The sequence below is a fragment of the Pseudopodoces humilis genome, chromosome 5 (assembly GCF_049639895.1).
Source record: "Pseudopodoces humilis isolate 2021_Gansu_Grassland_sample_001 chromosome 5, ASM4963989v1, whole genome shotgun sequence".
Lineage (NCBI taxonomy): Eukaryota > Metazoa > Chordata > Aves > Passeriformes > Paridae > Pseudopodoces > Pseudopodoces humilis.
In genome coordinates this window covers 8,594,686-8,618,320 of record NC_142204.1, presented here as the reverse complement: position 1 = coordinate 8,618,320, position 23,635 = coordinate 8,594,686, and the positions used below count along the sequence as shown (strand labels likewise).

Sequence of the window (23,635 nt, the reverse complement as noted above, 5' to 3'; positions counted from 1 at the left end):
GCAGTGTGGCTTTTTGACATTACTGAGCCATGCATAACCTTGGCTCTGTAAATTTTGATCTTTTGGTTAGGACATCCATCCTGCTGCAAATTTGAAGTGCCCATCTATGCTGAGGAATAAATCTGCACGATCCCTGTGAAATTTGTGTGGTGACAGATAGAGGAGTATTTATGGATCTAAATGCTTCTGTAGAGCTCTAGTGCTAGAATTTCTGAGTAAATACAGGGAAAGGTAGAAATCTTTTCTGATAGTCAAAGGGTGTCATTGTCTGCCTTATACAAATGTAGTGTTTTTCTGAACCTTTCATTGAAGTAGGAATGAGGCTGGAATTTTCATAATGCCATATATAGTTTGTGGTTAAGGACAATTAAGCAGGCATACTACATTTAAGAAACTGTCTTTTTTCATGGTTACTGCTTTACATTAGTCATTTTAGGTGTTGTTATGAAAAATATACAGACTGTGCAAACTGACAGAGTATGCAAATAAAGCACATGAAAGGAAGGTTTTGTGTTAGAGAACTAAGCAGGAATGGTAGAGCTGAGTTTGAAAGAACTGTGTTGTCCATTCCTGTATATTTTTTTCTTCCTGCCTCCTTATACCACCTTCAGCACGCTAAACCAGTATTTATTTGCCTGATGCTATGAAATTAATTTTGTATTTTTATGTACTATACATAAATGTTTGAGATACATAATTTCAGGGAGTATTGACATGCAGATTGCTCTGATAGCTTGATGTGAATTATGCTTCTGTAGTGGTGGGGTGTATATTACTAAATTCTATCAAGAAAATCCATTCTCAGGTGAGCCAGTACTGAGTGCTTAGAAAACTGCTTTGCTCTTGTCTTTCTGGTCCTTCTCTATAGAGCAATGTCATTTGGGCACTTTCAAACCTCCATTTTTTTTGTTCTCTCCCTTCTTCTTTAATGTTATTTTAATAATGCACAACCCGGAAGAGTGAGCTGCCCATTACAAAGACTTATAACCAAGTTGAAAAGCTTTAAGCTGGTGCTTTTTATTCAAACTTTAAAATGTCTCCCCAGTACTTCTTATTTTTGTAAAGAGTATTTAATCAGTAGCTACTGATGGCCTGATGCACCATCATAGTGCAAGTTAGGCTTGATACGAGTGATGTTAACACATCTGTCTGTCTGTCTCCCCTGTTTCTGTCCTGTGTGCAGCTGCTCCACTACTTCTGTATGCGAACCGCCGGGATCTGCGGCTGGTGGATGCTGCCCACGGCAAGGAGAATGCCACAGTGATTGTTGGGGGCCTGGAGGACGCGGCTGCAGTGGACTTTGTGTTCCTCAAGGGCTTGATTTACTGGAGTGATGTCAGCGAGGAAGCCATCAAACGGACAGAGTTCAATAAATCTGGGAGTGTACAAAATGTGGTCGTTTCTGGACTTCTGTCGCCCGACGGGCTGGCCTGTGACTGGCTGGGGGAGAAGTTGTACTGGACAGATTCAGAAACAAATCGGATTGAGGTTTCTAACTTAGATGGATCACTGAGGAAAGTTTTGTTTTGGCAAGAATTGGATCAACCCAGAGCAATTGCCTTAGATCCTGCAAGAGGGTAAGTCTTTTTAAAAATAGTTACAAATACCAAAATTTGTACTATTTCTTGTTTGTTGAATGATTTCAAATGCAGTTTTCAAAGTTATCCTGAGCCATTTTGCATCATTTGTTTCTCTTTCTATTGGTGTGATTTGCAGACTTCTGAAATTCCATTCATGTTGGTTTGTGAACAATCAGGAATCATCAGACTTTAAAAGACAGTGCTAGAAACTTAGTTTGGCTGTAGTGCAGAAAATTAGCAGAAATGGAGAAGTTCTAACTGAAAACCTAATACAATCTGCTTTCCTCAAAAGGCTGTGTCAGCTGCCTGTGGACAGATAGACTTGTGCCTCTGAAGTGTCAGGAAATTAAATTTTTTGGAGCTCTTTTCATTGTTGATATTCATGCTATATTGAAGCATCTAAAGAAATGGGAGAAGTCAACACACTGTATTAATAACAACTTGAGATGTGTTTTGAAGTTTAATCAGAAAATTTACAAGAGATGCTCCTTTCCCCAACCTTGGGGAAACTCCTTTTTTAAAAAATCCTGTGTTTTTGTCCCAGCTCCTTCTAGAACTGATGTTATTTTCTCAGCTCCTGTTTGAGTCCCTGGGTGTGGCTCTTTTTGCTCTGTTCTTGGGACAAAGCAGTGTTTGCCAGCAAAGGAAAATTCAATGGTGTTTTGGTGATGTTACATAAATGGCTGGCTTGAGGTTACTCCAAAGTCATCTGTGACAAAGTGTTTGGGAGAGCCTAAGTGGAATACTAATGGAATATCCTTGATCCTGTGGAACCTTTTGAAAAGATTTTATATGTGTTGTATAGAACTTGTTTTCACTATATATTTTTTCCCTCAACAAGCAAGGAAGTTAATCTATTGTACTGCCATTTCATATATGTTTTTCAGCCAACTCTTTTTTTGGGGGGGGGAAATTAGTGCCTTGTTTCTTTGGAAAGATGAGGGTTGTGTATCACTGCTTGCCACTTATTTGCATTATAATTTTTGTTTGGCTTTTTTCCTCCAAAAGAAGAAAATCTCTGCAAAACATGACTTCTTTCCTGAACTTCATAGAAATACTGTATCTTGAATATTTTCTTCTACAGTTTCAATAGTCTTTTGACAATTTATATACAGAAAATATGTTTATTTTCCAGTACCTATATTTCAAGTTTTGGAAGTAACAAAAGTATGGATGTATGTGTTTCCCATGTATTTGCAACTTGTAAATCGGAGGCAATGATAGTGGTTTTTTTTTTTTATTAGATTCTAAAACCCTTTAAGAGTGTAAGGAAACTGTAATGTAATGTTCATGCCTTTTCTACCCACCACCCCAAAAGTGAGAGAAAAAGGAAGGAAACACACATTTAAAATGGCTTTGATTTGGCTTGTACAGAGAAAATGAGATTCTTGTTGGTTAGGTGTAAAGCTCTGTTGTGAAGCCAGTTGGTCTTTTTCTTGAATAGTGTTTGTATTTTCTGAATATGCACACTAATATGCTCAGCAATCCCAACTCAGTGTTTGCATACTTTTTACTCTTTCTTAATAGTTTACACCAAGAGGAAAATATAGGAAGAAAAATGAAATAGGTCAAAAGTAAAGCAAACCTGTAAATTTTTCCATACTGATGATCTGTTAAAGCAGTAGGAGTAAATGTTCCTGAAACTATGATGAAATTTAAAACAAAACAACTCAAGCAATAAAAAGCAAACAGCCAAATCCCCTTCCCAAACCCAAACAAAACCCCTCTAATAAAAAAAAATAAAATTCCTCCAACAACTGTAATTTAAGGACAGAATATTTTCTTTCTTCAAAATTTTTGAATAGGTTGCTTTCTAAGTTGTTATATGAAGGGTATGTTTTAGGAAGGTAATACAGCAGTATATATCCACTTTCTGGTTTACCATATTGCAGTTGCAAATATTGCAGTTCTCATATGCAGTTTTATAGCAAAAAAGCTTTCAGCTTTTAATAAATTTGGTTACAATTCAGAATAGCCTCCAAGGCTTGAAATATAGGTGGAAGGGTGACATGAGCACAGATACGTAAATTTAAAAAGATAAATAATTCCCCAAACTCTTCTTGTATGGATGCTTCTTTCACTAATATTTACATATTTTTCAACCCTGTAATTGTCTTTTGGTTTCAAGATGTTGCCTGGCAAATAGTGGTAGGAGTAAGCCATAAAACATTTTAAGAGCAGTTAATAAAATCTGAAACCTGAAAAAGCAAGAAGAAACCTTTCACATTTTCCTGTAGCACATCATATTGTGCTCAGATGATGTTTGTTTCAGATACAATTTTCTAAACTTGCAATTCATGAAAATAAATAATTTAGCAGCAAAATTTACACTAAGGTCCTTTTTACCAGTAAGTTCAGTTTTTCATCAAAGTTAAATTGTGAAAAATAGTTTATCTTAACTATCTTGCATCAAATGTTTCATGAGAAAGCTGTTGTAAGTCCTAAACTACTAGTCTTTTCTGGAGTTGGATGTATATTTATTAAATGCATCTCTCTTGCTGAAAACATGAGAATACATACTTGGAAATTAAACATTAACTGTATAAACTAGCAGAGATATATAATGATGAATAATGCATTTTCTTGGAAGTGTCTCTCAAAGTGAAATTTAGTAAAATTTAAATGTTCCACCAGTGCTCTGGTCTTTCTCGCAACTGCTTCTGTAGGATACTCCAGGGTTTTGAAGGTCACTGCTTGATGCTATTGTGATGCTTTGGAGGAATGTCATTGGGCTCTTTCTGAGCACATTACAGAAACAGTTGAGGCATTAAAGAATAAGTGGTTTGGGCAGTCTTTACTTCACTGCCAAAACCATTAGGTGATCATGTGTGAGGTTCTATGTGTAACTGAGATACTGGAGTAGAAGTTAAACTTGGTTCCTATGTCTTATTAGTAATAATAAATGCAATGGATTTACTAATGGAAAGTATTTCTTATTTGGTAACTGAGGCACAGCAGCCAAGTCTGGGTTGGTTTTTTTTTACTTACTGTAGGAAGGCATTAAAATCTGAAACATCTATATTTTTCTTACTGGCCATCTCCCATGTACATTCTGAGGTTTGAGCTTCTCATTGCTCATGTTCATACACTACTACTTACTTGTTTCACTCGTCTTGATAATTAATAAAATACTTTGTGTGTAGCAGGAGAGAGAAGGGCCCTGAGATGAAGGTGAGGGGAATGGGGTGTTTGTTCAGTCTGGTTTTGAAGTGAACTGGCAGGTTCCGGGAAGGCTCCTTTGTCCTATCCATCCTTTCTAGAACTGTTTATTCCTGACTGGTGTTAAACATGAGACCCTTTTTAATAAGATCTGCAGCTGGGGATAACACTGACAGTTTAATGGTGACTTTTTGCTAGGAGAAGACCAGGTGTTAGATCACCAAGTGCAGGAGAGCGCTGTATTTAAGAACAGCTCACATGAAAGTTGAGAAAGTGGAAAAGAGATTTTTCTGCTTCAGCACTCAAGATGAAAAAAAAAGGCATATCCAGATTCCTGAGCAAGTACAGCTTTGAAGCGCAGTAATGTATATTTGTAGTGCTGTTTTCTTGTTGTGTTTTGGTTTTTTTTGTTGTTGAGGGGTTGGTATGTTTGTTTATTTTTAGTTTTTAATTTGTACAGACTTTTTGTCGTTATGGTAAAGACTTCATTATCATAGTTTCAGTTCCCCAAAAATTACCCTATAGACAACTGGATCAGATTTCTTCATAAGGAGCACTATCAGAATGAACTGGCTCAGTTTTCTGAGCTGGCCAGTTCTATCAGAACTCTCTTCTAAGTGTATTGTTTACCACAAAGGGAATTTTAAGTGCCTCCTAGAAGTGGTGACTAATTGCTTGCTTTTCAGGACATGTTTTAAATCAAGTGACTATATAGAGTTACCTTAATTGTTAAGGTCTTGTAAAACTTTAGGGTTGTAAAGGGTTTTGGTTAATGAATGGAATTAGAGTACAAAGAGCTACAATGCTTTTTATGGCAGCTGAAGTTGATTTCTGGCTGAAGTACTTTGAATGTTGGGAAAGATCTTCAGGTTTAATGGGTACCCCTTCCCCAGCAGACTTGCATTTTTTTTCATGTAAAATTTTGCAGGAAACACGTACTTTCTTTATGGACCTACTTCTTTCGGTTTTTTGAAAGTTGAAAACTGGTGTCTGACTATGTCAAGCACAAAAGCAACTGTAGTACAGGCCTTACATCTGCACATTGCAACAAAATTGTGGAAAGTGGTAGTACTTTTGCTGAATGGTAGATGTTGTACAACAGAATAAGAAAAGGGAAATGGATAGCTCTAATAACAGTTACTGTACCTTTGATTTTGGGAAAAAAACATTTTAAAAATGAAAAAAATTCAGAATTTCCCAGTAAATTCACTTGTACAGGATATTTTTGTTTTCAGTCAAGTTAACATTACATAAAATAGCACTTTGGGTGTAAATTCCCAAAATAATGCAAGTAAGTGAAGGCTTTGCTTTATACCTTCTCCTGTTTGATGCCACCTCTCCTATGAGCAGATAATTTCCCATTGGAAATCTTTCTGCTGCACCTCTGCTGACAGTAATGTTACACAGGTGACAGATCAGTGCTCTCAGCTGATCGTTTGTTCTATAGCCTGGCCTGTGTACTAAGGAGGTAATTTTGAGGTTTTATAGGTGACATGTGGACAAGTGATATGAAATCTGCAGACTCCTGTCTGTGCAGATTATGGCACAGAGATTTATAAGGTGTATTTCATCTTTCTTCACCTAAGGAGACTCTGTTGATCAGATGATGTTGATTGCAAATACATCACTAAATTCGGGTAATAACTAGGGTATTAAACAAACCGCAAGGTTCATTGCTTAAAGATTGCAACAGTATTGCAGAGGTTGTCCTGATGAAACTGCACCAGGAGTGGCCTACCTTGTCTCTTGGGGCTGCATGTGACTCTGGGAAGATCTAAAATGAATCTCTGCTGTCACTGGTAGCTGGGTGATCCTTGCACAGGCACTGCTGGTTGACCTGAATCTCCTGGCATGGCCTTTCAAAGCAGAAAAGCTTGCCTAGGCCAGGCTTTTATACTGCGTGATTCAAAACCCAGCAGGGTGCAATGCTTCATCCTGCAAGAGCCTGGCAGAGCATCTGGAATGTCCTTGCTAACTCCTGTCCCAGAACTACTACAGCTCCCTTTGTTTCTTGAGTATAAGCAGTTATTTTGGAGTTTGGCTCTTGGTCCTATGAAGGTCTTTGTGGGAACAAGATCAGACACTATTCATTTACTGTAATAGCCTTGAATTTTAACTCTATGGGGTTGCTTGTTTTTCTTCCGGGCTTTTTTGCTTAGTTTGAATCTCATTGACAGGCAAAACTTTGCAAAGATTGTTTGAGATTGATCGTATATGGTTCATATGATGCTAGTTTCTAGTCCTATGCTAGAATTTTTTCATGTTGGATAGATGCAGAAATTGTAAAGGAGTAATTTTATTGCACAGCTCAAAATGTTAGTTTCTTCCTCATCATCTCTTTTCGCCTCATGTGAAGGAGGAGGTGAAGGAAGGTAACCAGAAACCCACATATTTAAAACAGTGAGGACTTGGAGAGGTGAGCTCTCTTGTAAATCTTGCTATGCTGGTTTTAGATGTTACTGCCACTGTCTGCCTGTCCTCACCCTACTGCTAGAGGTTGCCAGGAGCTCAGAGGAACATGCTTGCTATTATATTTTCTTCATTTTGTAGTTGTTTTACCTAGTTTTTTCCTTGTGGGAGGAGAAGGGAGAGATTTGGCTTGCTAGAAATCAATCTAGAGTGCACAGAATTGATTAGTGCAGGAGAAATATTGTTCTTATAGACTCTTATAACAAACTTATAGATGCTTTTAGCTGTAGGCAACTTTGAAAATAGTCTGACATCCCCATCTCCTTCATTCAGTTCTTGGGCTAGAAAACAAGACTGTAGAGAAGATCAGTTGAGGGCTGCACTTTCCCTCCCTGCAAACCTTCCTGTGAATGTCAGTAGTGTCTTGCAGCACTATAAAGTTTGTCAGAACATTTCAGTTCTTTGGCTTTTTTTTTTTTAATTTATCTTCAGTTTCAGACTTCTTTGGGTGAGACATGTAAATATGAAATGCAAAATGATAGTCTATTGACAATTTAAGGTAACTTTCAAGAGTATCATTTGTCCTGTCATTTAACAGGTCAGTGCTGCAGTGATAAAGGTGACAGAAATTAGTTTATTTCATGCAACTTGCTGTAAAGTTTCCATGTATCAAAGTATACTTCAGATTAGTATGCAGTGTTTATTTAATTAGTTAGAACTAAGAATTTAAAGTGAGGTAGTAATTTCTGCTTTGCATGAATAACTGGTGATGAGTCTTTGGCCAGGCTTCTGTATCTGCATTTTCAGTCCCTGTAATATAATTTAGCATCCAAGTCTAGACTATGAAGATCTGTTGTATTTAAAAAAAGAAAAATAATGATTTGAAGTTTCTGTTAGGCATTATGTTAATTAATTTTTCTTCATACACTTAAAAAAACAAAAATAGTCCTAAGATAACTTTTAATAATTTAACAGAAACTCAAAGGGACCATATTAATTTGCAGCAGAGAGTTATAATCTGATTAATTGTTCATTCTATGTTCTTGCTTGAGAAGTCTAAAGTAGCATTGCTTGTTAAGGAAGCAGAGAGGCTTTAAAGGAAAATCCATGCAATTTCTGGGGAAGGGGCCAGAGTAAAAAAAACCCCACTGTACAAATAATCCTTCTCTCCCCGAAATGTAACTTAGATAATTTGGCAGTGTTTATCAGGAAATCATAACTTCAGAATTCATGACAGCTATTAAGACTTGTAGCAGGGAGCGTGTGATTTCTTACTAAAACCATTGCAGCTGACTGAGCTTAATAATCACAAGGAATTACTTTAATAATTCATCTTGGAGAAAGGTTTTGTTTGTAATCTCTTTGCTATCTCAAGGCAAGACATTATAGAGGAGATTTTTTCAGAAATTATGATGAGCCTTGCAGACTCTGGTTGTTAAGGCAGATCTGCACCAGAAGACAAAATTAGCCTTTAGTGATTACAGCTCATTGCAGTGTGGTTTAAACTTTCATTCAGAATCCTGCAACCATCTTCTTGCCTTTCTTGATGAGCTTCAGTGCCACAAACACACTTTCTGCCCCAAGATGAAATTACGCTCACAGGTCTTGCTGTGATGTATCAGCCAACACACCTGTACAATTGACAGGCAATAGTAGCTGTGTAGACCCAGCCTGAGTCACGGTTGGGTCAGAGGAGTGTGGTGGTGTCTGGCCTTTTCACAGGGTGCACAGATGGAAGAAATCTTACATTTCCTTCATTTAAAATCAAAGTGGGGCTGGTTGGTTGTGGATTGGGTGTGTCCTCCATCTGTGTTTTGGGGAGCTACTGAAATGTGTTCATTTTAGAGTGTAAAGTTTGGTCCAAACTTTAGAACAAAGGTTTTGGTCTGTGCTGTAGAAAGTGGAGCAGAAAGTTTCCTTTGTTCCTCTGGAGGACAATAATAATAGGATTTATGTTTTTGACAAAAAGAGAGATTCATTTATGGCTTATTTCTTGAAGAAAGCTGATAAATTCCTTTGCTAGCATGATTTAAAACAGACTGATAATATTCTTTAACTAAACTATGGATTAAGTTTGTTTAAAAAATGAAAATCAGAGGACTCAGCTGTATGAAATTTTGGCATGATTAATAAGAAAAAAGTCTACAGAAAAACCATTTTTGGCTGCATTCCTGGAAAAAAATAAGTCTATTCCTGTGGAGAATGAATGTGTTTCAGTTCCGACATCTTTGTAGAATGGTCAGATAAAATGTCACAGGATAATACATTGTATGGAGGACATTTAGCAGATGCGGCTTTTACAGTGCAGCCAGTGAGAAAGGAGGACATACCAGGGACAAATGTTAAGGTGGCCTAATAAAATACCTAAATAAGCATTTTGAGAACTTGTTCAGTGACCCTGGGACACAGGAGCAAATTAGACTTGGCTCACATCACAGTGTCAGGGCTGTTAGTTGAGCCTATATCTGAACCAGTACTATTTTATGATTTTAGAATCTGTGTATATGTGTCCTGAAAATGAGCTGAGCAAAGCAAAAGTTAGTGCTTTGGATTACTGCTTGACACTTGGAGAAAGAAATTACTCCTTTTAACTCTTTGTTGTATAACTGTAGCCTAAGTTGTGAGTTTCTAGTTAGTCTGCTTCTTTCATAGTGGATTCCCCCCTTCCAGGTTGCTTTCAAAATATCTGGCCCAGTTGTGGGTGTTCTATAATAAAGGAAAGTAATAGGAAAAACCTGAGCCTTGTCAGTGGGAGCAGAGTCACTTCAGATGGGCCAGTGATGATGTTCCATGGTATTGCTCTAGATTTTAAACCATGTACTTTATATGCATATGTGTGGGTGAGACTGTATATGTAATATGTGTTTGTGGTGTCTGTGTCTAGTTAATTGTATCGCATACTTGAAACAGTGAAACAGTCTAATTGTGTTGTACCTTAAAACCTAAAATCCAAAGAAACTGACAAAACATCTCCATCCCACCCCCCAAAAAACCCCAACCAAAAAACCAAACACAAACAGCAAACCTCAAGTGCCCATAAATATGGAACCCTTCTTTCCCCCTTGAACTGATGAGTAGAAATATAAAGAATAGTAACACATTTTCTGGACCTTAATGGTTTAATTAGAATCCTTCTAATACCACTCTCCATAAAAAAAAAAGAAAAAAAAAAAAGAAAAAAAAAAAAAGTCAGCACTCTGGGCCTCTCTCTTACACCCTCCTCCACAGCCTCCTTTCTTTCCCCAGGGTTGTTTAACACATACTTTACATTTTCATTTCTCATTTTCATTTCTCATGGGAACCGGGTCATTTCTCACTTTTACATCTTAATTTCATGTTTCAGCATAAAGTATTAGTTGTATTAAGTTTTCTCTGTCACTTCAAGCAAGAAGTACTAAAGATAGGAAATTATGCAGCTAAGAGCACTATTAAAGCTAAGAGCTTTTTCCTAAATAAATCTGAGTTAAGTATGAAACTTATTTTTCTTATTCAGAGGATAAGTAAGATCTCTGCTCTAGCCCATTGTTTAAAAATTCCCTTAAAATTCAAGAAAAGTGTCTTGCAAATTAAGCTTGTGTGATTCTTTTGCTGTGTATTGTAGTGAAGCATATAAATGTCTTTAATTCTCAAGTAGAAACAGATTCTTATTATAAACAAGGTGTTTGTCATAGAATAAAACCGTGCCTTATGGTCTACACTTCAGGTTAAATTCTGACAAACTCACTCTTGTACTAAAAGATACTATTTAGATATTTCTATGATTTTTCAGCATGCATTTTTCTTGTATATGCTAAAAAATTTGTTTCTGTGAAGGACATGTTTAGATCTGGTTATAACCCTGGTTAGCCTGGCATAAAAATTAAGTGAGGGAGGGAAATTACTCAAGAGGAATATATGATTTATAAAGTAGAGGAATTGTAAGAACATCCTGGAAGAACTTTCAGATGTGTAAAACAAAACCTGCCTATTTCTTACTGTAAACACTTGAAATGTGATGGAGCTTGAGCAGTTAACAGTGCAGAGCTGTCTGGTTTTATTGTCCCTGCTTATGTTACTAAAATGGTGCTTCACCTGATCATGAGCTGCTACACAAATGCTCTGTTAGCTGTATAAAAAGTACAGGTTGTGCTGTAATTTTACCGTGCCTTCCTGATTAAACAATTTGTTGTTTTATTGCAATAGGGTGACATGCTGTTTTAATCAGTATTTTATAATGTGCTTTATTGTGGCCAGCAGTGGTAGCTGGAGGTTCTGACTGAGCATTTCTGTTGCCTTCTCTCTACACATGTGTAAAGACAGTCTCTTGACTGAGCAGAAGGATCGCTGAATGTAGTGTCCAAGCCAGCCTTCAGTGCTGAGCTGGCAGGCATAGGATGGCTTGGCCAACTAGTCAATACTGTAACCAGAGTTTTGTTTTAGTAAAGGTCTGATTGCTGCTCATAACCACTAAAAGATTTAGCATTAAATAAATTATATAGTCCTAATCAACATTTTATAACTACAAAACCAAATTTGGATTTAAATGATGGATACTATGAAAGCATGAAAGGACAATGTGTTCTTGAGGTTTGACAGAAATTTGTTACTTAACTTGAGAAGAATTATCTCCTTGCATAAAATTGTTCTTCTATTTAAATAAATGAGACTTGGAAAATTGAGTTCCTAAACTGAGGCAAATGAGACTTGAAAAACTGAGTCCTTAATATAAATGTATTTGTTTTAATGTAATTAAAAATAGTGATCTTTCATCAGCTTTTATAACCAGAACATTTTACCCACTATTTAAGTAGACAAAGGGCAACCTTGCTGATAGCCATGAAATATAAGCAGGTTCTCCTTGCTTCCAGTCACAAGTTTCCCTATCTCTGGGGCAGATTCTCATAAAACTGTGGCCCTATTGTTGCAAGTCCTGTCTTCTCTGTATCCCCCTTCAGAATAAAATGGCTACTATCAACTGATCACACACAGATAATTAGCTTATGAAAGTTAAAAAAGGAAAATTCAGAATATGGAGGACTTCAATGTGTCAGCAATTTCAAATGTCCATCAGGACACACCTGCAATAGAGTCAAGCAGTGGCTGGAAGAAAGGCTTGGTAATTTTTGTGTTTTGGTAGGCTTTATGGTCATCCATTAAGAGATAGTCTTCATCTTTTCTCCAGTATTAATAGGATTCCAGATGTCAAAGGGCCATCTGTGCAACAGTGTCACAGTATTGTCACAGTACAGCTGGCCTAGACTAGACAAAGTAGATCTGACCATAACACAAATCAAATTTGGCCAGCCCCATCCAAGCTGAGAAGTAAGCACAGCACTGGCCAGGAAGCTGGACAGGGAGAGAGATCTCATCCAGTGGCTGTCTAGCCCAGGAGTTCTGAATAATAAATGAGGCTGTCTGTCTCATGAGCACCTGGAGCACAAGTTGTGGAGTTTTCATCTCCCCACCTACAACCGGCACATTACACAACACGGTGGGAGGTTTTAGATTTTTGAGCTCTGGCTCCTGTTAAAATTTTTTTGTTATTCTCCTGCTTGCAAAGCCTGGCCCTCTGCAAACAACTGCTGAATATTTTATCTGTAGAGTTCACCAGTATAATTTTAGCAGTACATATACCAAATGATCTATGAATAAGAAGTGCCTGAAATGTGTTACAGAACCCAACCCATTAAAAATGGAATGTAGCTGTAGAACAGCTTGGTTTGGGTGTAGGTATTTGAGTCTACAAAGCCTTTGGACTTTTATCTGGAGGCCTTCACAGGCATCCTTCTTGCTGCTTGTTTTACCACACACTCCGTGTTCCTAGAGCTAAGGGTTTGGAGCAGTTATCAGGATCTTTGGATGATGGAGGAGAGTGAAACTCCTTAAGATACTCTAAAACTAAGTTTATGAAGATCAGAAGTAAAATTTGTCATATTGGAAAATGCTGCCTGGCAGCTCTTTATAGACTAGCAGAAGTCCTGTATTTAAGGTAATAAAGACAAAATAAAAGACAGTAACCCTGAACAATTAAACAGGCTTGATGAGAACACTTCTGAAATCAAGTGGAAAGTCCTCTATAGGAGTTACTTGATGCTTAAACCTTGCCTTTAGTACTGCATGTCTAATCTTAAACTCATGAGTGACTTGACATGATACTTCAACTGCTGATTTCCAGGACTAAATTTGATTTGGGATTGTCATTCCTAAATTTACAACTACCTGCTTAACTAGGAAAAAGAAGTTTTGTACCAGTGAAAGAATCTACAGAGCCAGTTATCTATAAACTAAATTTATTAAGTAAATATACTTTAAAAAAAATGAAATTATGCTAATGGAAAAGTCAGTAGTATTTTGAAAATAGGGTTACTCAGTGAAATTTCTGCATTTAAACAACCTAATTAGAAGCAAATATGTGGGTTTTGAGGTGGAGGAAGATGGGACTTTTTTTCGAAAACATTTACCATGATCATCTAATTGTGCCATTCTTGTTTCCTTCTCTCCCCTTGATTTGCCCCCACCACATACACCATCCACTTTTCCGACTTTCAAAGTATGCTTTACCGTCAGCTTTGGAAGGGAATTTGTGTAATGTAAGCATTGGGTATATCGTTTGTGGTTGTGGCTTTTAAGTGCTTTTCTTTCTCAAGTTCTGCTTTCCAAAGTATACTTAAGATGCTCCTTAGAATCTGTCCTGTCAGCTGTCTGGTTTTTCAGGTTGGCTTGTTCTGGCAGACCATGCAGCTTGGACAGATAAAATCACAGTATTAATCATTAGTTTGCCATTGCATTGTTGACCATGTGTTTAGGTAGAGAACTCTGGTTTTGTGCAAAAAGTTTGTGGGATTCCAGTGTCCAGACTTAAATGATTGTTTTCTTAGTGCAGGACCCTAGATACCGTATAAAACTTATTTTCATGAACTGCTGAATATGAACTTCAAGAGTTTTCCCCTTGAGATGATAAAGGATATAATTAAGCTTAATCTATGTATTTTTTCTGTTGAATAAAGACAGACCAAAATCCCATTTAAAACAGTGTAAGTGATGACAGTTCTCCCCTTTGTGGGTGCCAAAATTGGTTAATGTAGTAGAGTTCAGCTGAGAATTTGAAAAATGTCCACACTATATAGTGAGAAACAAGTATGTGGTTAATTTTATGCTTGAATTTCTTTAAAATTTGTTATAGCAAAAGGCTACCTTTTTCTTTTGCACATGTATCTTCCTGGCAAATATTTGGTTCTTGTGAACCATGAAACTTTCCATTTTCATGACGTTCTGCTGCTTCTAGGTAGGTTTCCTTTGGTGTGAGCATGGTCAAGAAGTTCACATGAATGTAAGAGAAAGCTTATCAAATGTATGTTGAGTGAAGCTTGACTAATGTTTTTATGATGGAAAAGTTCTGGATCCTTTTTTTAGAAACAATAAGAAAAATCTATGGGAACAATTAGCCTTTTTATGTCTGACTTTGAAGATATTACATGACTTGTTTCTTCATTTCAGTCTGTCCCTCTGGAATTACAAAGTCACTGGCATCTGTTTTCTCAAAACTTTTGAGAGCTGTGTACTAATCTTCACAGACATAGTTGGGAGTTTTCTTTGTGTCACTAACTGAAGTTTTAAGGATGTAAAAAAAATAGAGCTTAATGCTCCAAAATCATGATGGGATGTGATTGATATTGATTTATTGATTGGTATATCCAGAGTCAACAAAAATTCCTGGGCAAACCATATACATAAACCTTCTGACCTTAAATAGTTTTATTTCACCTAGAATTAGCCTGTGTTGCATAACTGAAGACAACACAATTTTAACGTAATTGTGTTTCCATGCCTGATGAGAAATCATGTAACTTAAGTGGTAATTTTAGGCCTGGTGCAGTCTCCACCTAGACACTTGTAGACTGAGTTATGCAATTCACATGCCCTGTTGTGTGGACTCTGTGTCTAACTCTGAAACAGAGAGCCTGTAGAAATTACAGGCCACATAGCTCTCAGTCCTGCCTGAGAAGCTAGCCTGAGAAATTCATGGGAGTATTCAAAACAATCCTCAGAGACAGAAAACAGCCTTGCCAGGTGCTGTTTGTCTGTCCCTTGTTTTCTTTGCAGGAGAAAGTCAGGGGGTAGTGTGCACCACTGACCAATGATGGTAGTGTAGTGGTTTGCTGACCAATGAGAGTTTCCTTTCTGTACTTTCCACGTATCGGTCTATAAAACAGAGCTGAAGTAATAAACTACAAGATATTCTCCTAACCGACTCCATGAGAGTCTGTGTTGCTCAATCCCAGCCGTTCCTAATAGAGCGACACTGTTGTATAGTTAATTTGATTACAGCACCTTATTCAATATTTCAGCAATAGGAACTGTTGACAAGAATGGCCATGCCCAGTTTTATTTCAGAGTGTCTTATTTTTCCTTGAGATTTTTATGGATAGATTTGGTACCCTCTTTGTGATTCAAGGTGCTTTAAGTTGTTTTCAAAAACTGAAATTCTCTGTTGTCAGCTGGTGATTTTGAAAACAGTAGTGGGCATGGACAGCATTCTGGTTTGGGACAGAGTTGCCCTTCAGTGAGGGTATGACTGCAGTTTAGTAGTGGAGGAGTTCAATTGGTTCTTTCAGTGTTTTATTTTAGTCCTGGTCTCTTTTGCACAAGTTTGGCTGAATTTGTGTCTATCACCATGTTAACAAGTGGGGAGGTATGAAAATGGAGTGGGAAGATAGGTTTTACCTTAAATAGAATTAACTAGTAGTGAAGACAAAGTGACCTGATAAAGTATTTTTCACAAATATACATGAACACCAAGCTCTGTTTTTTCTCCTTTTTACCACTTCTTTGCGACCCTAAAGTGTTTTACTAATATTCCTCTTGTGAGAAGTAGGCTTGCTTTCATGTATCATAAGAGGAAGCAAGCCTTTTTTTCTTTTTTTTTCTGCCAGTGACCTTTTAAGAGTTTCCTCTGCTCTTTCAGCCTTTACTCTGCATTGTAGTGTTTTGTCTGTGTTACTCTTGACATGTTCCAGAGTGCATTGGATGAATTTGTTTAGAGAAGCAGTTCTTTTATTTATCTCTTTAGAAGCACAAGAATGGGCAAAATGTGTGAACAAAAGTAAGCTGAATGATCCCACAAACAAACTTTTGTTGCTCGCAGAAGAAAAGTACCATTAAATTGAATCAGTATTTTGATGTTAACGCTGTGTATTTTCAGTAATAAAATCCATGACCATTGCCAAGGTGGCTGTGAGTGGGGTAAACATACTGTACTGGGAGTGCTGTTAACAGAGACTTAGGTGAGCGCTTTTGTTTTTATGTGTAGGTTCTTTTTTTGCATAGAAACACTTAACTGTGTGGTTTGTTGAATGAGTGAGTAATGTGTACACCAACACATGGAAATGGTTGCAGGGCTGGAAACAGGGTCCATTTGAAGACATCTGTTGCCACATGCACTTGGTTCTGAGTTGGTGGGTAGTGATTTTGTATCAACGATAGCTTAAAAATCACAGCACAGCACAAAGCCTTAAATAGACAATTGCTTAAGCAAGCATTTAACTGATGGTTTGTCACCCAAAAGGGCATGGGCTGTGAGATTTTTGTGTTGTAGAAGTCTAAATATAACCTGGCAAATGAAGTCAGGAAACCTAGCAACTGAATATTTTAGTTGAGTGTGAGATGCTAGTTAATTTAAAGTTAAAAGCTGTCAAATCACTTGCATAGATAAATAGATAATGTCTCAAAGGAAGGTTTCTGTGTGTAACTCTTGGTATAATGAATGCTCAGCTCTTGTGATTAGCAGCAGAGTGGGCCATGATATAAAGTATCAGGCATCCAGACAGCATAATCATTCTGAAAATTCTACCAGCTGATTTACACAAGTAAGTCAGTGTGTAGAAAATAATAACTGTATTTGGTAGCATTACATCATTTGAACTTAAGAATTTAATTTTTAGATAAGGAATGTTTAGGTACAGATTAAGTTGAAGACTATACGCCATGAAATGGCAATAGTTACAAGCATGTAACTTTACAAAAGCATCACTTATTTAGTGGTGTAACATGTCTGGAAAGACAATAGTTTTAGCAGTGGCACAGTCTGCCTTATCACTATAGCTGAGTGGAGTGAGTGATTTGTGTATCACTGAGCCAGTACTCTGAACTACAACATTTTTCAAGAGGTGGATAACTGAGGATTTTATTTCTGCTTCTTCTTTGTGTGGTGTATTGTGGTTTTGGTGTTCGTTTTAATGACAAATCCTGAGCAAATCAGTTTCTGACTTAACTTTCTTTTTCAAGACATTTGATGTTATTTAGGTGGTTTGTGAACACAATGTGGTTCTCTGATTTTCTTTTTCCTGTTTCCCACTCTTGCAGATTCCTGCTGGAAGAGGCACTGAGATTCTCTCTGCCTGAATGAGATAGGCCTGGGCCGAAGCTATGCCAGCCTTTTGTGATTGTTTTAAAATGTGTGGAGCAGCAGCTGTGCTGTTATATATTCATTCTAACAGCACTGCTTGTCAAACAGTTTAGATGAATTAGAAAGGCAGAAATAAAAATATGTTTCAATACCTAGAATCAGTGTAAACACTTTTGGGAACACTTTGGGAGATTCTGAGATGGAATCTAGGAATGTTTGTGATAAAAGCATTATTTGCCATTGCTGAGTCCTTCTGACTGTAAAAAACATGGCGATAATGTGCTGTTGAAATGTACATAAAGGAACAGAGATGCTGACCTGTCTTCTTAATTTGAAGAGATAAATCATAAACTGCATCAAATGGTGAAGTAAGAGCTAACACTTTCGTTAAAGGATTCAGTTAGCTGAAGCTCGTGTAGAATTATCTGACCATTTTAGTTGAAATGCTGTTTCATCAAAATTGACATTTTTGGTGGAAGCATTTGTTTTGACAGCTTTCCATAAGGCTGACAACCTGGGGCACATGGTTGGAGCCTTGAGTTTCCTGTTCTGTTCCAGTTATTCCACGCTAGGTAGCTGGTAAGGTGGCTGAGGATTTTTAGCTGTGGCAGCATTGGGATCTTGCTGTTCTTAGGCGTTTCTATCCACAGAGATCTTTCAGTTTTAAATGTTATTGTCACATGCTGTTCCACTGTAGTGATAACTAAGCAAGGCTTATATGACAGTGAAATGCCTACTTCTAAAAAAAACATACTGCCCTTTCCACAGCCCCAGTCCTCATTCCTTTGTCAGCTCTTCCTCATTCTGGCTGTGTGGTTTGTCCTACACTGTGTATTGCTTAGATGGAAGATGGGATCAAGGCTTGTCAGGCTTACCATTTTAATACCTGTCTTGTAGACCCTAGAAGGCAAGAGGGTGATAAAAATATAAGTTTGAGATCTTTTTTTCATGAGACAGAAAATGACCAGCTGAAGAGAGACAGAGCCTCTTCCCCTTGTGAGAAGTTTTAGCTTTGTGTTCTTATTGACCTGTATACTTCCATTGTACAATCTGTTTGACATACAGGAATGCTATTGTATCTGCTTGCTGTTCTCATAGGCAATAATTTTTAATAGGTACTAAGCTGTGATATCAGTTTTCTAATTTTTGCTCACTGGTGGCTTTTCTCTAAGGTTAATAGAGACTTTAAGACATTTTTCTAGTTATATGGCATCCCTACGTAATGGTCTGATTTTCTTGCTGACTTATTAAAGTCCACACTATGAAATGCAGAAACATCTTTCTTTATTACTTGTCAAAAGCAATGTCATTAAATTAGAAGCAGCCTTCTAATTCACCAGTGATTTGTTCGTCTTTTGTCTCAGCACTAAGCAGCTTACTTTATGAAAGTTGTATGGTCTTTAAATATATGAGCAGATACAAAAGAGGAAATATACACAGTTATTAACAGACCCTTTTTATCATTTGGTAGATGTTCTTGCACCATCAGCTTCTTGCACAGGATGCATTCTTGCTTCTGCAGGTGGGATTGGGAGAACAGAAAAGAAGTAGCATCACTGTAATGCCAAGATAAATAGCTCATGGGCCTCATGTATCACCACAATCTTGTCAGAACAACTGTTAACTAATTGTTTGAGATGCTTAGTGGTATGGGGATTGGATACTACTGTGGTAGGGTGGCATATTTTGTGACAGGTTATTCTGCAAACTAATACCTGTTTTCTCTGATAATTTTGTCTTAAATATGCACAGCTCAAAAACAGTCTGGCCACAGATTAGTGCTGCCTGTGGAGGGCTGAACCAAAGAGCAGCAAGTCATTCCCATGAGAGCAACTACAAGAACTAATGTTGCTCTGTCCAAGAAGTTTCATCAAGAACTCTGCTGGTTGTCTAGCTTTCCACATATTTCATGCATGGATATCTAGAACCTCTTGCTACCTCTGCCAATGTTATTAAAAGACAAAAGTTGTTAGTGATGGCAATTTTCACTCCTGACCTTGGGTCACATGCAAGAATGCAAAGGAAAGGGTTGCTGCACAACTTTCTGGTACTCTTAATTAGCTCCTCTGAGGTTACAGATTTATGCATCTGAGGTTTGTGTAGATGATAAAAGCAGTGTTCACAGATTTTTAAGTGTATGAGATTGGGTTATGTTAAACTAATGCTGAGCATATGCATACAAAAACCTGATGGATCCAGGAGCTGACAGTAGCCTAAAAACAGGGATAAAAGCATCATTAGTAGCTAAAATGTGATGCATGTGTGAATACTGCAGGTATGTGTCACACCCAATTTGACCTTTGCAACTTGTTGCTCAATTTTGGTCAAGCTGGGCCCCAGCTTCATCTCCCAGTGGCCTCCCAGCTCAGTGGTATCCTGCATGTTTGTATAAAAGGGCAGCCACATGGGGCAGACCCTGCTCCAAGTGCTGCACCTGCTGGACATGCTTCATTCAGTACCTTTGTTTTCTTTAAACTTCAAGAAATCTAGCTTGATGTGGCTTTTTCTAGATGATCAAGTTTTCTTCATTCCTTTGTTCACAGAGAACAGGGGGCTTTTTCTGTTTGTTTTCAGAGGTTTTTCCCATTAGTCAACATGAGTTAACATCATGTTCATTGCATGAGATGCACTAAATCAATACATAGATCTCTGTTACCATGTTTTGTAACAGCCTCTTTGTGTGAACTTTGTTTAAATGACCTAGGAAAAGTTTGCTTGGACTTTGTGTTGAAAAAAAAATCCCTAGTCTCTGTTTTGACAGAAGTTTCATATCTCTTTAGAATGAGTTACCTACAGAGGAGATGATGGCCCTGCTCAAATACAGAAGCTGGTGACTTTACTTAGTCCAGGTATAACTGCCTCAGTGACATCAGTTTGGAGTGATGACTCTTTGCCTTTGAAATGAACAAAAAAAACCCCACATAGTAACCTCTCATTAGGATAGAAACAAAAGTTCAATTCTTGCCAAACCGAGCAAGCCTTATTTCTTTCACTGTTATCTGGGACCTCAAGAAAGGCACAAATCCTATTTCTTTCTGTTTGACAGCCAGAAAGCTGTCTTTGAGGGGAGATACTCTCTTGCCATACTTAGGTACCCAACTACCTGAGGTCAGCTGGCCACCTCAACTTACTTTACAGTCACTGGAGCAAGGTGGCTTTCTCCTTGGGTTCAGTCAGAGCAGTACTGTAACCTCTGCAAAAGGTTATTTCTTTCCACTTTTTGTTTGAGGAGCCTAGCTGGTGAGCTCACCCTTTGAAATTGGGTTTTAAAATTGGACCTTGTGATTAATGACACCCTCAGAGAACTCTGTGATTATTTAGAATTAATAACTATTTGTTTCAATGCCAACTTTGCTGAGCGCAGTTACTATGGACTGTAAAAATGATGGAGAAAAAAAATGTATGTTCTTGTTTTGAGAAATGGCTATAGTTTAACAATTGAATTGAAAAACTAAAATGCCCCTACAATAAAGCAAACACCATAAATGTGACTTTCTTAACATGATGTAAAAGACTGAACAAAAGGGTCATCTTGATTTCTTATTCCTGTTCAAGAAACCGGTGCTTCTTAGACAAACAGGAGGAACTGGAGATGTATGTGCAGCCCCAAGGCTTTGGTCTCATTGCAGTTACAGGGATGTGGTGGGATAGCTCCTGAGACTGGAATGTTGATGTGAAGGGCTACACACTGTTTGGGAGAGACAGACTGGGAAGGAGCAGTGGTGAGGCAGCACTTGGAATGTGTGGAGCTGTGTCTTGGTGAGGAGGATGAATGAGTTGAGAGCTTGTGGGCTGTGACAAAAGGACAGACTAGTAAGGGTGACACCGTTGTGACTGTGTGCCGCAGGCTGCCCAGTCAGGAGGAGGGAAGTGGATGAGGCAACTAGAAGCAGTCTGAAAGTCACAGTCCCTGGTTCTTGTTGGGTACTTTTAACTACCCTGGCATCTATTGCATAAGCTACACAGCAAAGCACAAACAGTCCAGGAGGCTCTTGGGAAGCCTTGAGGATAGCCTCCTGTCAGTGAGAGGATCCCACAAGGAATGTGTGTTCCTTGACCTCATACTAACCAACATGGAAGGCCTTGCTGGCGATGTGAAGGCCGAGGGCAGCCTTGGCTGTAGTGACCGTGACATTGTAGAGTTCAGTGTTAAATAAAGAGGTAGCAGGATGGTAAGCAAGATTATGAGGTGACCTAATTTAAGCCTCTTTAAGGATATTCTTGGAAGAATCTCATGGAAGCAGGCCCTGCAGTGAAGAGGTTCCAAGAGAGTTGGTAAATGTTTAAGGCTCATTTCCTTCAGGTTCAAGAATGATGCATCCCAATGAGAAAGAAAGAAGTCAGTCTGAGGGTATGAGAACCTCTATGGATGAATAAAGAGCTCCTGTCATTGTTCATGTATAGGCAAAAAGTTCACAGGAGATGGGAGCAAGGCCAGGTCACTTGGAGTGAACATAGAGTGGTGGTCAGGATAAATAGGAATGAGACTAGAAAGGCTAAGGCGCATCTAGAATTAAATCTGGCCGAGGATGTTAAGGATAACTAGAAGCACTTTTTCAAATACACCAATAACAAAAGGAAAATGAAGGATAATGTGAGCCCATTAATAGGTGAAGGTGGGGTCCTGGTAATAGAGGACGCAGAAGAGGCAGATTTATTGAATACTGCCTTTGCATCAGTCCTCACCAGTAAGACCAGCCCTCTGGGATCCCTGACCCAGGAGACCAAGGTAAAGGAATGTCAGGAAGAAGACCTTTCCTTGGTTAAGGAGGATTGGGTCAGGTAACACTTAAACCTGAATGTACAAGTTCATGGATCCTGATAGGATGCATCCATGAGTGCTGAGAGAGCTGGTGGGACACCACCATGAAGTCACTCATGATCGCCTTGGACAGGTCATGGAGATCAGAAGAAGTGCTGGAGGACTGCAAGAAAGCAGATGTCATTCCGGTCTTCAAAATGGGCAAGAAGAAGGGCCCTAGGAACTTTTGACCAGTCAGCTTCACCTCGATCCCTGGAAAGGTGATGGAGTGCCTCATTCTGGAGACCACCTCTGTCCACATGGAAGATAAGGTGATCAGGAGCAGTCAGCATGGGTTCACTAAAAGTAAGTAATGTTTAACCAACCTGATTGCCTTCTATAGTTAAACAACTACTTGGATGGTAGTTGTGGAGCAGTGTATATTGTCTGCCTTGATTTCAGCAAGACTTTTGATACTGTCTTTCATGACATCCTCACTCAAACTGAAGAAGTGTGGGCTGGATGAGTGGACAGTAAGGTGGACTGAAAACTGGCTGAGTGGCAGATCCCAGAGGGTTGTGATCAGTGGCCTTGGGTTTAGTTGGAGGCCTATCACTAGTGGTGTCCTCTAGGGCTCTGTTCTGGGCTCAGTGTTGTTTAACTTGTTCATCAGGGATCGTATGAGGGGTTGATGCCACCTCAGCAGTTCACTGATGGTACAATGCGGGAGGAGCAGCCAATAGCCCCAAGGGCTGTGCAGCCCTTCAGAGGGACACAGTTTGGAGAGATGGGCAGAGAGGAACCATCTGACATTCAACAAGAGAAAATGCAGGTCGTGCACCTGGGCAGGAGCAACCCTGAGCACTTGTACAGGCTGGGGGCTGATCTGCTGGAGAGCAGCTCTGTGGGGAAGGACCTGGGGGTCAAGATGTCCCTGAGCTAGCAGTGCTCTGGGGGACAAGAGGGCCACTGGAACCCTGGGCTGCATCAGGAAGAGCAGTGCCAGCAGGTCAGGGAGTGATGCTGCCCCTCTGCTCAGCCCTGTGAGGCACATCTGGAGCGGGGCCAGCAGAGGCTGCAGAGATGAAGGATCTGGAGCATCTCCCTGACAAGGAAAGGCTGAGGGAGCTGGGACTGTCCAGCCTCGAGAGGAGTCCCAGCTGGGAGGGGCCCTCAGCCCTGGGTGTCCCTGTGAGCAGGGAGGGCTCAGAGCAGGGATCAGGCTCTGCTCTGTGGGGCCCAGCAATGGCACCAGAGGAATGGGCAGGGACTGATACCCAGGAGGTTCCACCTGGACATGAGGTTGAACTTCTTCCCTGGGCAGTGACTGAGCACTGAACAAATTGTCTAGAGAGGTTGGGG

General features: G+C 38.9%; 1 protein-coding gene across 4 annotated transcripts in view; it reads left to right on the top strand.

The window, feature by feature from the left end:
* The window catches only part of LRP6 (LDL receptor related protein 6), a 120,038-nt gene that overhangs the window by 12,773 nt on the left and 83,630 nt on the right, over positions 1–23,635 (top strand). For 3 of the 4 annotated variants that reach the window (XM_014256065.2, XM_088054798.1, XM_014256064.2), the window contains exon 2: positions 1,184–1,577. In XM_014256065.2, the coding sequence (XP_014111540.2) occupies positions 1,184–1,577 (394 nt within the window). Of the gene's footprint in view, positions 1–1,183; positions 1,578–22,522; positions 22,640–23,635 lie in introns of those variants that run through there. The other variant, XM_014256066.2, reaches the window with a different exon arrangement.